General features: G+C 38.1%; 1 protein-coding gene and 1 pseudogene across 1 annotated transcript; both read left to right on the top strand.

Annotated features, from left to right (window-relative positions):
• Positions 1–717: 717 nt before the first annotated feature.
• Positions 718–6483, top strand: LOC141403239 (uncharacterized). Its single transcript, XM_073985425.1, has one exon. It carries the CDS (start codon positions 718–720, stop codon positions 6481–6483), a length of 5766 nt encoding a protein of 1921 aa, XP_073841526.1.
• Positions 6484–13811: 7328 nt separating this feature from the next.
• LOC141403238 (speckle-type POZ protein pseudogene) lies at positions 13812–14375 on the top strand (annotated as a pseudogene).
• Positions 14376–16916: the final 2541 nt, after the last annotated feature.

Below are 16916 nucleotides of genomic sequence, written 5' to 3'. Positions count from 1 at the left end.
AACATTGTGATGAAACCAATTTTTGAACATTTTCAGAAGCTGATTCTGTAAAGAAAACTTATGTTAAGTTTACATTTACGAAATCCACTCGATTTCAACTGTCAATTACATAGTGTTGCCGCCGATTAGGGGTAACATTACCGCCGTTGAAAATAACTAATCATCTTTGACATGTAAATGTCAAAATCTATTTCATCGTTTGAATTTTTGTCAGTTGTTCGGGAGAAAAGAAGCCGTGCGTTCATACAATTTTGAAGCTACCTACCACTCAACTACCTACCCACTCACTCACTCTTTCATCATATTTCATCACCTTTTCAATTCACCAATACTGAATTCGTACATCCATCATCATACCAATCAACAATTAATTTGTCATTACCATAAGCATTATTTCATATCAACCTGTAAAACTGAATTCACAATAAACCATTATAAAAAAGAACACAAACGTCTTTGGTGTGCTCTCAAAAGGAACTAACCAGGCTTCTAGTAAGTTCTCCGACTGCAACAATTCTTCAAAATTATATGGAAAGTTCCTGATTGACATCGTCAAGATTGGACTAGAAGATATCCCAGGAATTGAGATCCTGACTGTCTGAAGAAGCCTTGAAAGGAAAAGGAATTCAAACAGGTCAGTAAGAAGGAAAGTACAAGATACCAGCAAAAAAGAAAACTCGAAGCTGTGTTATGTGCCGAAAAGTGGATAACGACAGAATGGTTCGGTGTGACACCTGCAACGGTTGGTGCCACTACGATTGTGCAAAGGTAGGTGACGAAATACAGAACCTCGATTGGAACTGCGAATCGTGTGTGGCGGAACTGGCGAGGTCGTCAGCACAGAACGTGACCCAGGAGTTGTCACCACCACTTCAGAACTACAGTACACCACCGGAGTTTGTATCAGATTCCTCAACATTGGAAATGCAGACGATTGCAGCCATGGAAGGAGGTGCATTTACCATATCGTCCGACAGTAATGTACAACAACGTTCAATACCAGTGGCAGCAGATACAAGTACTAATGCAGCATCGACACAAACACAAGAATATACAAGGGTAAGTGGCGACGACAGAAGTAGCACATCCTTGTATAGTCAAGCAACAATTCCAATCTACCCACCAATATGCAGTGGGGTAGTATCAACAGTCCCATTGGGACAACAGCAGTTATTGACAACGATTGTTTCATCGCCGCATAACACGTACAGCGGGGGAATAATGACGTCATCAACAAAAAGCACCACACCAAGCATTGGCGTAATGAAACCAACGGGTGTGCAACAACAACAACAATTCGTTCAACAAGCAAGATCATGCTCAAGCGCAAACGGAATATACGTTACACAAAATCAACCAGCAACAATGTTGCAGCAACATACATCGTATTATAGTCCAGCAAATAGCCAACAACAAAGTAATACTGTCAACACAGAATACAATGATGTTACCAACCAAAAGAGAACGTTGGAGTTGCAGTTTCTAGAAGAAGAGAGAAAATTAAACCAACAGTTTCTACAAAGAAAATATGAAATCATGCAGCAACACGGCGAGTCACCAAATGCTCAACTTAATAATAATGTTTTGTCGTTTCAGCAAGTTGTATTCCCAAGTAATAATGTTACAATTAATCAGCCAACACCACAACAATTATCTGCAAGGCAGATACTACCAAAGGAGTTACCCCCATTTAATGGAGATCCAGAAGAGTGGCCCATTTTTATAAGCAGTTACGAAAACAGTACTTCCATAGGTGGATATTCAAACGCAGAGAATTTGATTCGTTTGCAGCAGTGCCTAAAAGGAAGAGCAAGGGAAATGGTTCGTAACAAACTGCTAGTGCCACAAATGGTGCCGGAAATAATTGACACTTTACGAATGTATTTCGGAAGGCCAGAACTAATTTTGGATCGCATGATAGACAAGGCTCGACAAATGCCACCACCAAAGGATAAGCTGGAAGCGATAATTGATTTTGCAATGTGTGTGAGAAACATTTGCTCGACTATAGAAGCATGCCAACTGGAGGCACATCTCAACAATCCAATGTTGGTAAGAGAGTTGTTGGACAAATTGTCGAATAATTACAAACTACAGTGGGCGATGACGCAGAAGCCGATAGGTGTACCAGTATTGAAGAGTTTTAGTGAATGGCTGTACACTATAGCAATGGCTGCGTCTCAAGTAGCCACCCCAGTGTTCTCAAAGAAGAATGTGACGTTGAACACACATACAGAGGACACACCAGTAAACATGAAATGTTTTTCATGCAAGAGTGTAGGACATAAGCTGTCAAAGTGTTCATTGTTTGGAAAATTGTCCAGCCAAAGAAAGTGGGCAATTGTTCGTGAACATCGAGTATGTACAAGATGCTTAGGATCACATCGTCGAAAATGCTTCGTCGACAGAGAGTGTGGAATTAATGGATGTAAAGAAAAACATCATCCACTACTTCATGAGGCGGCAGCGGCCACAACGAACATGAACGATCGTGAACAGAAAAGTGAAGCAAATGTTGGAAATGTACATTCTCATCAAGTACAAAACGATGCAAGTCTTTTCCGAATATTACCAATTCGAGTACATGCAGAAGGTAAATATATAGACACATATGCATTCCTGGACGAAGGTTCATCAGTAACATTGATGGAAGAAGACATATTCAACGCAATGAATCTACGCGGCAAAGAAGAAACAATATGCCTGAAGTGGACAGGAGAAACAAAACGAACGGTGGAGTCATTGTACGTAGAAAGTGTAAGTGTATCCAATCCAGCAACCAAGCCCATGTTTAAGTTGAAGGGTGTCCATACAGTAAGGAATCTGTCGCTACCGCTGCAGTCACTGGACGCGGATTCGATAAAAGCAAAATTCCCGTATTTATCATCGATTCCATTGTCATCATATAAAAAGGTGAAACCAACAATACTAATTGGAGCGGACAATTGGAATTTGGCTGTTCCATTGAAGATATGTGAAGGTCCCTGGGACTGTCCCATCGCAACGAAGACACGTTTAGGCTGGGCTGTACAAGGCAACGTAAACACAAACTCAAAAGACTACCAGGTAAATATCCATTTGTGTGAGTATGAGGGGAAGTACGAGAAGATACATGAAGCAGTGAATAGAATGTATGCACTTGAATCGTCACCCAGTAAGACTATCCACTCAACAGAAGATGAAAAGGCTCTTTCAGTACTTGATGCCACCTCGAAATACATAGATGGCAGATTTGAAGTGGGTTTACCATGGCGTAGTGAAGAAGTAACATTGCCAGATAGTTATGGGACTGCATATAAGAGAGCAGTATGTCTACGGAAGAAAATGAATAAAGACAGTGATTTAAAAATAAAGGTAACGAAAGAGTTTAACAATCTAATAGAAAAAGGATATGCACGGAAGCTGAATGAAGACGAAATAGGCGGAAGGGAGTCTCGTGTTTGGTATTTACCTATCTTCATTACCTGCAATCCAAACAAGCCTGATAGAGCCAGATTAGTGTGGGACGCAGCAGCCAAGACGAATGGAGTTTCACTCAACGACTTCCTGCTCGCCGGTCCGGATCTGCTAACATCATTATTAGACATTCTCTTGACGTTTAGAGTCGGCAAAGTTGCCATATGTGGAGACATAGCCGAAATGTTCCACCAAATACGAATTAGAAATGAAGACTATCATGCGCAGCGATTTCTGTGGTGGAATGAGGGTGAGCCAGAGCCGGGACATTACGTAATGGAAGCATTGACATTCGGCCTGAATGCTGCACCATGTATCGCACATTTCATACGAAACAAAAATGCAGATCGTTTCGAGGGTAAATATCCGAGAGCAGTGGAAGCTATAAAGAAGTATCACTACGTCGACGATCTGATAGACAGCGTAGACGACGAGGAGGATGCCAAACGTTTAGCTGATCAAATTTCGCAAATACATGCTTCAGCCGGTTTTAAGATTAGAAACTGGTCATCCAACTCACAAGCTGTACTGGACCATCTGCACGAAAACAAGAGTTCCACTCAGAACCCAAGAGAGCTGGGCTGTACTGAAAAGATTCTAGGAGTTCATTGGGATCCTAGTAAGGACGTATTCCAGTATATTCTTAAATTCCCAAAGTTGGAACGAAGAATATTGGACCAAGAAATAATACCTACCAAGAGAGAAGTGTTAAAGGTACTGATGTCCATATACGATCCACTGGGATTCGCATCTTTATATACAATAGATTTGAAGATACTATTCCAAGAGATATGGCGTTCCGGAATCGAATGGGATGAACCATTGAACAGAGACCTAGCTGAGAAGTGGGTGAAATGGAAAAGAAAATTACCGCTTATAACCGCACTAGAAATTCCCCGTTGCTATTCCGACCATCTTCAAGAAGCAGACGAGGTACAATTGCACGTATTCGTGGACGCAGGAGAATTTGGTTATGCAGCAATATGTTATTTGAGAATTAAAAAACGAGATCAAGTTTCAATAGCCCTGGTGATGGCCAAAAGTAAGGTATCACCACTAAAACCAGTATCCATACCAAGGCTCGAATTGCAGGCTGCAGTACTAGGTGTTCGTCTCGCATCGAAAATCAAAGAAATTGATCGTATTCCTGTGGACTCTTGCATTTATTGGAGTGATTCTAAGACCGTACTGCATTGGCTACGCATGGACCCAAGAAAGTTTCGTCCCTTCGTTATGCACCGTGTCGGCGAGATTCTAGAAAACTCACACGCAAGACAATGGAGATGGGTGCCAAGTAAACATAATCCAGCGGACTTAGCCACGAAAGATAACCCGAAAGCAAACACCGAATTGTGGCTTTCCGGACCAGATTTCCTGTTACAGAGTGAAGACAATTGGCCACGATGTAAGGATCGTGGAACAGCGGACACAACAGAAATTAGAACATACTATTTGGAGGTGCACACTAAGGAGCACACAACTACTATTAACATCGACTATTTTTCTGATTGGAGAAGACTGTATAGAGCCACTGCAAAATGGTTTCTGTATATGAAGAAACTGAGGGCGTCATCCAGAGGAGAAAGAAAACCAGACGAAGTTTCCCATGAGATGATATGTCAAGCAAAAACAGTTCTATTAAAGCAAGCCCAGTTAGATGTATTTCCCATAGAAATTTACAACCTAAAGAGAGGTAAGCGTATTGAAAGTGATTCACCACTAAAAGGTTTAGATATATTTCTAGACGAAATGGATGGTCTCATCAAGATACATGGTCGCACCGAACATTTGAGAGGTTATGTAGATGTCATTGTGTTACCACCGAAGCACAAAGTAACCTCGTTGATCATCAAGCACTACCACGAGAAGTACCACCATGTTTCGCACGAAACCGTCATCAACTCTCTTAAGGGTCAGTACCACATACCGAAATTGCGAGTTTTATACAAAACCGTGAGGAAGAACTGTCAACATTGCAAGATAACAACAGCATCGCCCAAGATACCCTTAATGGGGTCTCTTCCTAAAGGTAGGCTAGGAGCCTACGAAAAGCCCTTCACCTATACCGGCATCGACTTCTTCGGTCCCATGATAGTAACATTTGGAAGAAGATCAGAGAAGAGATGGGGTGTAATATTCACCTGCATGACAACGCGCGCCATACATTTGGAGGTCGCTCATAGCCTAGATACGTCATCATGTATAATGTGCCTAAGGAATTTCATTGGACGACGTGGTTACCCAAGGGTAATCTATAGCGATAACGGCACCAACTTTAAGGCCACAGAAAGGATTTTACGAGAAGAACTTCAAAGGCTCAGCGAAAGCGAATTAGCAAGGAGTTTCGACGACATTAAATGGTACTTCAATCCTCCGGCAGCTCCACATATAGGTGGAGCATGGGAGCGGCTTGTGAGATCAGTGAAGACCGTGCTACATCAAGCCTATCCGAATAATAAGTTTAATGACGAGACATTGAGAAGCGCATTAATTGAAGTGGAATTTATAATAAATTCAAGACCATTAACGTTTGTATCCCTAGAGTCAGAGGACGATGAAGCCTTAACCCCCAACCACCTGCTGCTTGGCTCATCTACGGGTTACAAACCAATTTTTACGAAGGATACCAATCTACGAGAGAAATGGAACCAAGTCCAGGCGTTCGCAAATCGTTTCTGGGAGCGCTGGCTGAAAGAATACGCACCTATAATTACAAGACGAAGTAAATGGTTTGAGAGACAGAAACCAGTTGACATAGGAGATGTGGTTCTCATTGTAGACGAGCACCAACCTAGAAACTGCTGGCTTAGAGGAGTTGTAATAGACCGTATCGTTGCGAAGGATGGTCAAGTCAGACGTGCCACGGTCCAGACTAAGAATGGCATTGTACACCGCCCTGTTTCCAAGATAGCTGTGTTGGACGTCGGCAATGGAGAGAAAGGTAAGGCGGGAGAACTGGACCCGCTTACGGAGGGGGGAATGTTGCCGCCGATTAGGGGTAACATTACCGCCGTTGAAAATAACTAATCATCTTTGACATGTAAATGTCAAAATCTATTTCATCGTTTGAATTTTTGTCAGTTGTTCGGGAGAAAAGAAGCCGTGCGTTCATACAATTTTGAAGCTACCTACCACTCAACTACCTACCCACTCACTCACTCTTTCATCATATTTCATCACCTTTTCAATTCACCAATACTGAATTCGTACATCCATCATCATACCAATCAACAATTAATTTGTCATTACCATAAGCATTATTTCATATCAACCTGTAAAACTGAATTCACAATAAACCATTATAAAAAAGAACACAAACGTCTTTGGTGTGCTCTCAAAAGGAACTAACCAGGCTTCTAGTAAGTTCCATGGTAGAATAAGGAAGGTAGAACAGGTTCGAAAAAACCATAGAAAATCAACCCTACACGTATGCCCGCTTTCTTTCAAAATTGCCAACGGTGACAAACTTCAAGTTTTGTTTTTGTTTATGTTTGTTTCATATAATATTCTATTTTCAAAATTAATAAAATGTTAAAAAAAAATAAATAAAACGATGTACATAAAATGATGCGGATCTGCAAAAACGTTACTGCTACAGATGCTGTTGCTGTAGCAACGCAGATATGTTCGGGTATTATTCCAGTTATCGGGTTCCGGTTCCTCTGTATCAAGACTCAAAAATTCGGCAACCTGGTCTGGTTACATGTGAGGGAGATCTGGACAGCTAAACAAATGAATGTGATGAGTATCGTGGTATCAATTAGGGCCCAATACAAATTGATGCGGCTACATCGTCCAGATCTTAACTGACCTAAAACCACTGGGGTTTCCCTTGGCAGTACGGCATTCACACTGTATCTACATATGTACTGTCTGCGCTACTACATCAGTGTGGATGATATTCAAACCTGTCTTACATGCTTTCGCTTATAAATTTGCACCTCATGAATATCTCTCCTGACCTGCCAGGGTGCTTGTAGACTATCCACTAGATTGTGGCAGGGATGCTCATGGCGGTAGCAACCACGTAGGTACTACAACAACATTCTTTTGTGCTGATGCACCGGAAAAAGTTTTGGCAGATTTTAATATTCTTCCACTGCGTAGCACTCACATTTGCATACCACGCTGGCGCCGCATACCTTACCACAATGTCAAGCAAAGTATCGATACTGTCAGCCGAAGTATCAAATTTTGTTGGGGAAGGAGTGAACCGATAAGCACCATCTTTCAACTTTATCTAAGATTGTCAGTATCTTGTTCCAAAGTTGTCGTGCACTCCAGCCACTACACATGTGACCTCTCAGGACCTCTAAACAATCAGTTTTTACAAAAATCAAAACGATTCGAGAGCAGATTTTAAACTGCACTTTTCCGAATTTTCGTGTGGGAAGTACTCGAAGGGTGGATCTAAATAGTCCGGTGTCCCGTAGAGATATTACGATACGAAAAGTATGGACCAAATCGGTTACTCCCTTCAAGAGCGCACAAATTTTCCGAACATTTTCGAACTTTTGTGGGGGAGGTACCTGAAGGAGTAGACCGATATGGCTCATCTTCGAACTTAAACTAAGTTTGGACAAAATATTACGAGAGCCAAATTTTGGACCAAATCGGCTCATCCGTTCGAGAGTTATCGTGCGCACCAGCCAGCCAGCTAAACAGACGGACGGACGGACTAAATCGACTACAAATTGTCTGAAACGCATTTTGTTCAAACATACTTGGGGTCTAAAAACCATTATTTCGATGAGCCACATTTTGCCATGTGAAAGTGTATATACCTTCGTTAGCATAAATGCCGAGGGTATAAAAATATGGACCGAATTGGTTACTTTCATCGAGAAATCTGGGACAATGATGCGCACCATTTTTGCGAAATTTTTTGAACTTTTGTGCATCAATATTTTTAAACTTGATCTAACTTTTGACAAATATTAAGAGGGCAACATTTTGGATCAAATCGGTTGATCTGTTCGAGGTTTATCGCGCTCTCCAGCCAGACAGACAGAGCTTAGTTGCCTTTTCGTCCTTCACTTCATGAAATGTTCTGCGGTCCATTTCACTTTTAATATATGTATTCTTTTACCCTATTATGTGAAATTCTTGGAGTCTTCCTAATGGTATTGACTATAAATTGAAATCAGTTCTTAACATCATCGTTTGTGTTAACTTCATGTTTATTTCAATTAAAATTATTTTTGTTTCAAAAGAAAATTCTGTTATGTATGTGTGTGTATATTTACTCTTTGAAATTTGTCATAATGAGAACAATCAAAACAAAACATATAAAAATGGGTTTGACACAAATCGGTCACTAACAGAAAAAAAATTGTAATCAGCTGTGAGCTCTGCCATACCTTTCTTATTATACCATGGTAAGTTCTCCGACTGCAACACATAGCTCAAACGTCAAATGAAATCTCAACTGGATTTCATTTGACGTTTAACCTATGGATTTGACAGTTGAAATCGAGTGGATTTCGTAAATGTAAACCAAGCATTAGCCTCCCATTAATTTTTCGCGTTTTTAGTTAATGACCCAAAATATTAAATAAACAGTAAAACCTGTTGCATATTCAGTTATGGTAATTCTGACATAATAAGCAAATACACCCAGGCCATGTTTTTCACAATTTGTTCGAACCTGACCTAACTTCCAAATTATTGTAAAGGGTGTTTTTTAAGGCCGATAGAACTTGAAATTGTAAAAAATAACCCAAAAAATTAAATTGTAATCAATTTTTTTTATTCGAAAGATCAATACGTGACATTAACATTTGAAAATGATTTCGGGCATATGGGCACCGCGGCTGTTCTTGACGAAGTGCATTCTGGACGTCCAATTTTTGGCCACTTTTTCGAGCACTGCTGGCCGTATGTCACGAATAACACGAACAATGCTGGCCTCCAAGGCATCAATTGTTGCTGGTTTATCAGCATAAACCAGTGACTTCACGTAGCCCCACAGGAAATAATCGAGAGGTGTCAAATCGCACGACCTTGGAGGCCAATTGACAGGTCCACTTCTCGAAATCAACTTATCGCCAAATTTTGATTTCAATAAGTCGATGGTTGCGTTCGCCGTATGGCACGTAGCGCCATCCTGTTGAAACCACATCTCCTCCGGATCAATGTCATCCATATTTTCAAACAAAAAATCATTGATCATGGTGCGGTAACGATCTCCATTGACCGTAACGCGAGCTCCAGCCCCATTTTTGAAGAAATAAGGTCCGATGATGCCACCAGCGTGAAAACCACACCATACGGTGCATTTTTCTGGATGTAATGGAGTCTGTAGGGTCTCTTGTGGATTGGTCTCACTCCATATGCGGCAATTTTGCTTATTTACAAACCCGTTAAGCCAAAAATGCGCCTCATCGCTGAACACAAATTTGCGATAAAACAACGGGTCATTTGCCAACTGCTCTCTGCGAATTGACGACTGATTTTCAAAGTAAATTTGGATAATTTCGTAGCGTTGTTCAAGCGTGAGTCTATTCATGATGATTTGTCAGAGTATACTGAAACAAATAAAAAAAAGTTTCATCAAAATTTAATTTTTTGTGTTACTTTTTACAATTTAAAGTTCTATCTAGCTTAAAAAAACACCCTTTACCATGGGCAAAACTATCTACCGATATTGAATTTTTAAAACATAATCGATATTATCGATGGTGCAATCGATTTTTTGCCAGCTCTACTCTGCACTAGGTCAAACACTAAAGCGGGGTACACACGATCAGTTTTGACTGACGATTTTTCGGAAATATCGATAAATGTCAAACTGTCCAGCAACCACAAAATATTTTGTGGTTGCCTGATGACTGACAAAAATTAGCGGCCACAATAGAGCTGGCAAAAAATCGATGGCACTATCGATAAAATAGATTGTTTTTTAAAAATTAAATATCGATAGATAGTTTTGCCTATCGATATTATGGAACAAAAACCCCCAACACAAAACTCATTAAAATAAATAGAAATTTCGCGGCTTTTCGGTTTTTTGTGTGTGAGAAAATAAGCCCGTAGTCACACGTACATATTTTTCGGAAAGGTAAAATGTATTTTTTTAATATGTTTATAAGATAAAAGCAATTTTTTATTCTCCTTTGCATTTCTGTGAACTACTTGTGCAAAATGTCAAGAAAAGCATTGACATTTCCGCCATTTTCATCTCCAAATTAATGGTGTTGACAGCTTACTATTATATCGAAAATATCTAATGTTGGTAATATCGATGGTTTGCCAGCTCTAGGCCAGGCAAGCAAACGATTATTTGATCAAAACTGACAGTCAAAACTGATCGTGTGTACCCCACTTAAATTGTCCTGTGTGCAAGCCACCATGCTGTTTTACAATACGTTGTGCACTAATTGCATTACACAAGTCGAACCAGCGTTGCCAGTATTTTTTAGACTCTTTTCCCCAACTTGTCCAAAACTTTTCCCCAAAATTCCCCAGATTTTATTGAATTTCCTCAAAAAAATCCCCAAAAATTTTTTAACAAAAAAATCAAAAGTAACTTTATTTTACTATTGAAATTCATATTATTAAACTTGTAAAGTATTCTATACACTTATATATGAATTAAATTAACGATATTGAAAACTTCACTTTCAAGTGATTCAGAGTCATCAGTCTCATTGGATTTATATAAATTTGTATAATGAAAGAGTTGTAACATTTCTTTAGGTGGGTCAAAATTTCTACAACAAATGGAGTTGATAGAAAATTTATTATTTATTCTAGAATATAGTTCAAAATAGAAGGCTCTTTCTACTTAAGAATTACTTGTTGGAACAGAAATCATATTTAATACCATCTCCAACTTACGAATGATAACTTTCTCCATTGCGATTCGTAAAAGGGTTCGCATAGAGCTAAAATTGTATTGACCCAGTGAATTGCTGCAAATATTGGGGTAAAATTTCTTGTAAGTTTAAAAATTGCATATTTATAGGCATCGGTTTCAGCATTTGTTTTAACAGCGTTTAAGATATTCGGCACTGGTCTTTTTAATTTTAATAATTGTTTACTCAAAAAAATACAAGTCAAAATTAAAGCCTAGGTCCATGGCTCCTCATGGTAAATATGCCGAGTCGTCTTCGATCGACTCCACTATTTTTTCATTATCTTCTTAATGTTTTTTATAAATGGTTTCAATTTTCGAGTGCACAGGGAAAATGCATATTAGCAGTGTGCATAGGTTTGAAAACTTAGATTAAGGCCCTTTCTTATATCTTTTCTTTAAAATCCCTTTTTGCTATACCTTACTTTAAGAAAAATAAGGAATAAAGTTCGCATTATCAGGGATTTGTTATTACATCTTCAATTCCATTTCAAGCTAAACAATCTGTATACATCAAATTTATTCAAATCGGATTGGTTGATTTGAACTTGCTCTCAAATTTCTCTTGTTTTTGGGCGCACCTTAAATTTTAAAAGGAACACAAAGTTCCGTTTAATTTATCTGACACTTATTATTAAATCAAACTTGTAGGAATAAAAAACGGGTTATCTGTCCGATATCGGCCAACATTTAACTACAAACAGGATATAATGACGGGCCTAAGCATATTTATCTCTTTTATAATTGGAGGCATGAATGTTAAATAAAGTTTAATTTCATCATTGCCCATCAATGCAGAAATCATTTCTGCAGTTAAAGGCCTGGGTACATAAGCTGTCTCGCCTGATTGCCTCGCTTTCCTGCTTCATTTCTGACATAATAAAAATAAAAGAATAAAGAAGGCCGAGCAAATTTCGAACTGGGTTGCCCTTTTCTTTTTTATTCTTTTATCAGAAGCAAGCAAGGCAAGCAGGCGAGGCAGCTTATGTACCCGGGCCTTAAGTCCCCTTCAGCAGTAGAAATGATGGAAAATGTTATTTCAATTCAACCCACTGTTCTAGTATAAATTATTACAGCTGCGACCAGTTAGTATATGATGCATGTATTTTGTGCGTCACGCGTTCACGTACTGAAATTAAAAAAGATCAGATAATCTGAAGTAATTAGTCAAAAAAGAAATTCCCCAAAAATCCCCAAATATTTTTCAGATTTCCTCAACATCATGGTATAAGTAAAGAGGTAGATTTAAATGGAAAAATCAATAGAACCCTTGTTTTTCCTGAATTCCTAAAACATCAAAATTAGTAAACAAAAAAGCAACAAGTGGGTTTGTTTATAATACCTTATTTTGAGCATTTTATAAAAAACGCGAAAAATGAATGAAGTGTCAAGGTTTCTCCACATAATCGAATTGTGGATATTATGAAATGATTGTTTCAATGCAAAGCTGAAGAATTTCTTCCATACAAATATTCTAAAAACAATTTTAAAAATCATTGAATTCGATTGTTTTTAAAATTGTTTGGCATATTTTTCAAACAATACACACACATACACAGATTGTGTACTTTGTTTTGACATTTTAGGAATACTCGAATGAAAAAAATTAAATTGACTGAAAGCTTTAGTCCCAATTTACATTAGGCGAGTTTACTTGCGGCAATTGTCAGTTTGTAGGTGAGAGAGGGTGCTGAGAGGCAAAGGGTTACCATATGCCTCACCTCTCTCTCCTACAAAATGACAATTGCCGCAAGTAAACTCGCCCAATGTAAATTGGGACTTAGCTAACCTTTCTTATTAAACCATGCTCAACATTTTCCCAATTCCCCAAGTCGACATTTTTCCCCCATTTCAAATAAAAATTCCCCAATTTGGGGAAAAATCCCCAATACTGACAACGCTGAGTCGAACTACGCTGAATGAGTTGTTCCCCGCGTTCATTTTTGTGTATCTTCTGCTCCCAGACGAGTTGCAGATTTTTTTCATAGATAGAATTTAAAAAAAAATCTATTATTTCATTCATAGCTCGAACTGGTGCACTAATCAGGAATTGAATTCAGCGAAGGATTATATTTTTTTAAGAACCGAAATGTATTCACCTTATAACTTGAACTTAACTCGTGGAACTATAAGAAAAAAAAATGATAATACATTTGTTTGGAAATTTGATGAAAATGTTTTTGTTGAAACTTTTCTGAAGAATGGAGGCGTTTTCAATTCTCCAACAATAAAAGCGAACAATGGCGATATCATATCTGAATGGAAAATATTAATAGTTTCGACTTCAGCAGATAGGAAATACAACATTCATGTTCAGCTGATTTCAGCGAATATCGCAAATGGCATTTTCAAAGTTTGGATAGATGTAAAAGGCTTCAATATTACCAAAAATATTCCCGTAGAAGAGAAAAAAAGTATTCTATTTTTCAATGCTGGTATAGATCATTTAATTGGAAGTGAAATTAACTTTAATGTGAACTATGAACCCAAAAACATAAATATGCAATTGGAAAAAATCACATCAAAGCCAAAGCTAATAAATGACTTGGCCAAGATTTTTGAGAACAATAAATATGCCGATATCGTAATGGTTGCACGAGATGGCACTGAATTCAAGGCCCATAAACTTTTATTAAGTGCTCGTAGCGAAGTTTTTGAAACTATGCTCAACCGTGATTTCCTGGAGAATAAAACAAATCGGATAACAATTGATGACATGGATGCTGATGTAATGAAAGAAATGTTAAACTTCATATACACTGGCAAGGAGATACCCAAGAAAATGGCATTAGCCCTATTTGCGGCTGCTAATAAATATGCCCTAGTCGATTTGGAAACAATGTGTGCAAGCATCTTAACTGAAACAATCAATACAGCTTCATCTGTTGAGATTCTCCTACTGGCCGATCGACATTCCAATGAACTCCTAAAGAAAAATGCTATTACATATATAAATACAAACTTGAAAGCAGTTATGGAAACAGAGGGATGGACAATTCTCAGAGATACCAATTATGATTTATATGTCTACATTCTGGAAAATTCTCTACGTGAACGTTTGTAGAGAGTAGTCCCATCTGAACATTTTATATCCATAAAGACTGGTTTTCAGTTCCATAACCTGTAAAAAAGTGCTATTTTTTACTACCTAACATTTTGTCCTTTATGTTATGGGAAAAAATAGTAGATTCTTGTAGTTCTGGAACAGATCAAAAAATGAATTGAAGTTAAGTTTTTTTTTGTAATCTCTTTGTTTTGTCTGTACTGTCTACAGCCTAAAAATATGTTATCCAATAAGAATCCATGTGTACCAAAATGAATTACATTATAAATAAAAATTAAATGAATTATAAAAAATCGTATAAGTTCCGGATTTTACTCTAGGTATAGATAGGTAAAAACCCGGTAAATTCCTTTTTGGGCTTTTTAGAAATGTATTTTGAAATAAATATTTTGTTTTTACCGTGTTTTATTTGCCTTGCTTTGGCGTCTGCTTAGTTCAAATTTATGGTTTGTTCCTTTACTTCTAAAAATGGTAAAACCGGCAAAAGTAGTAAAAGTTGTAAACTGCTCCCATATGAATTGTGTTGTGTCTGAAGTAAAGGAACGCTTTTCGAGTAAAAAGTAGTAAAACTTGAAGATTCTTGAACGTAAAGGAACAGAGCTTTAGTAACTCATTTTCCACACAGTTGCAGTTGACAAGTCGAACTATAAAAAATTGCACACTTTTCAGATTTGTATGACAATACATGATTATGAAACCAAAACCAATATAGGTTAAACCCGACGATTTCCGGTATTTTGAGGATATTATCTTCGTTCGAATGCCGAATTGGCATTTGGAGTTCCTATTGGTATAAAAACGTACAAAAGAAGGCCGACTTCCGTATTGTCAGTTGCTTTGTATTCGTGCCATGAAACTAGGGATTCTTAAATCGATTTCCCCACTACCGCAATTTCATAAAATTACTCTAGTATGGAACTCGAGTTAAGAACCCCTAGTTTCATGCACGAATACAAAGTAACTGACAATCCTATTGGATTGGTGTCAAAGGAAAAAAATATTCTCGATCAAATTCCACAAAGTGTCGCCAGACAGACGAAATCTCTATAACATTTATATAAAAAACAAGTAAAAAAGTATCAGTCAGCTTTGATGACAGAGATATACCCTCAGCCTGTGTATATAGGATTAAAGATCAAAACTTTTGCGGAGGAGATACTTAAAGGAATGGATCGACATTGACCGTTATGGAAGTGGATCTCCAGCCGCAACATATGGTGCCACAGGGGGTTTTTACACTCTTCGGGCTGTTTGCTCAAGAAGTATGGACTTGCACCTAAAAAAACTTTTACCATCGTAATTAAGGCAGTGAATGCAGGTTGCTTCAACAAAAATCAACGTGATTCGATTACAGGTCTTAAAGTGAACTTATGCGAAATTTTGTGTGGGAGGTACCGGAAGGAGTGGAAAAATATAGTCCATATTTAAACTTGATCTATATCTGGTAGATATAATAGGATGTGTAAAGTATGGACCAATTCGGCCACTCCCTTCAAGAGTTACCGTACGAACAATTTATCCGAACATTTTTGAACTTTTGTGGGGGAGGTACCTGAAGCAGTGGACCGATATGGTTTATCTTCGAACTTAAACTATGTTTGGACAAAATATTACTAAGGCCAAATTTTGGACCGAATCGGCAGATTCGTTCGAGAGTTATCTTGCGCTCCAACCACCTCACACGGTGTCATAGGTTTTGTTTTGCAACTTTGGGGCTATTTTCTCAGGAAGTGTGGACTTGCCCCTGATGAAACTTGTATCGTCATATAGGAGACAGTGAATACAAGTTGCTTCAACAAAAATCAAAGCGATTCGAGAGCAGGTCCTAAACTGAACTTATCCCAAATTTTGTGTGGGAGGTACCCGAAGGAGTGGACCTATTGAGTCCATATTGGAAACTCATCTAAGTCAGGTAGACATTTCACGATTTGCAAAGTATGAACCAAATCGGTTACACTCTTTAAGAGTTATCGTACGTACAAATTTTCCGAACAGTTTCGAACTTTTGTGGGGGAAGTACCGGAATGAGTGGACCGACATAACCCATCTTCGAACTTAAACTAAGTTTGGACAAAATATTACGAAAGCCAAATTTTGGATCGATCTCCGTTCGAGAGTTATCGTGCGCTCCAGCCAGACAGACGGACGGACATTGCTTAATCGACTCCAAATTGTCTGAAACACATTTCGTCCAAACATACTTGGGGTCTAAAACCATTATTTCGATGAGGCACATTTTGCCCGTATGAAAGTGTATATACCCTCGTTAGCATAAATGCTGAGGGTATAATAAAGCAATTTAAATTTCATAATAAAAAAACAATTTTTAGGTTATGGTATTTTTTTTTTAAATTGTGGCTATAACTAACCTAATACTTCATCCCATAAGATTGGTGTCAATGGAAGAAATTTTCTTGATCTCATTCCACTAAGGGTCGCCGAACAAAAGAAACCTCATGCTCTAACACTTATATAGAAAATAAACCAATTGAAATGACCTTATAAAAACATTTTATTTTATGGTTAATTTCTTACTATTTT

The sequence above is a fragment of the Musca autumnalis genome, unplaced genomic scaffold, assembly GCF_047663935.1.
Source record: "Musca autumnalis isolate F117 unplaced genomic scaffold, ASM4766393v1 scaffold_4, whole genome shotgun sequence".
Taxonomy (NCBI): Eukaryota; Metazoa; Arthropoda; class Insecta; order Diptera; family Muscidae; genus Musca; species Musca autumnalis.
This window is presented reverse-complemented; position numbering and strand designations above follow the sequence as displayed.

Bases quoted from the DNA above. Each gene is read 5' to 3' on its own strand.
- LOC141403239 (XM_073985425.1), top strand. From the start codon at position 718: ATGGTTCGGTGTGACACCTGCAACGGTTGGTGCCACTACGATTGTGCA.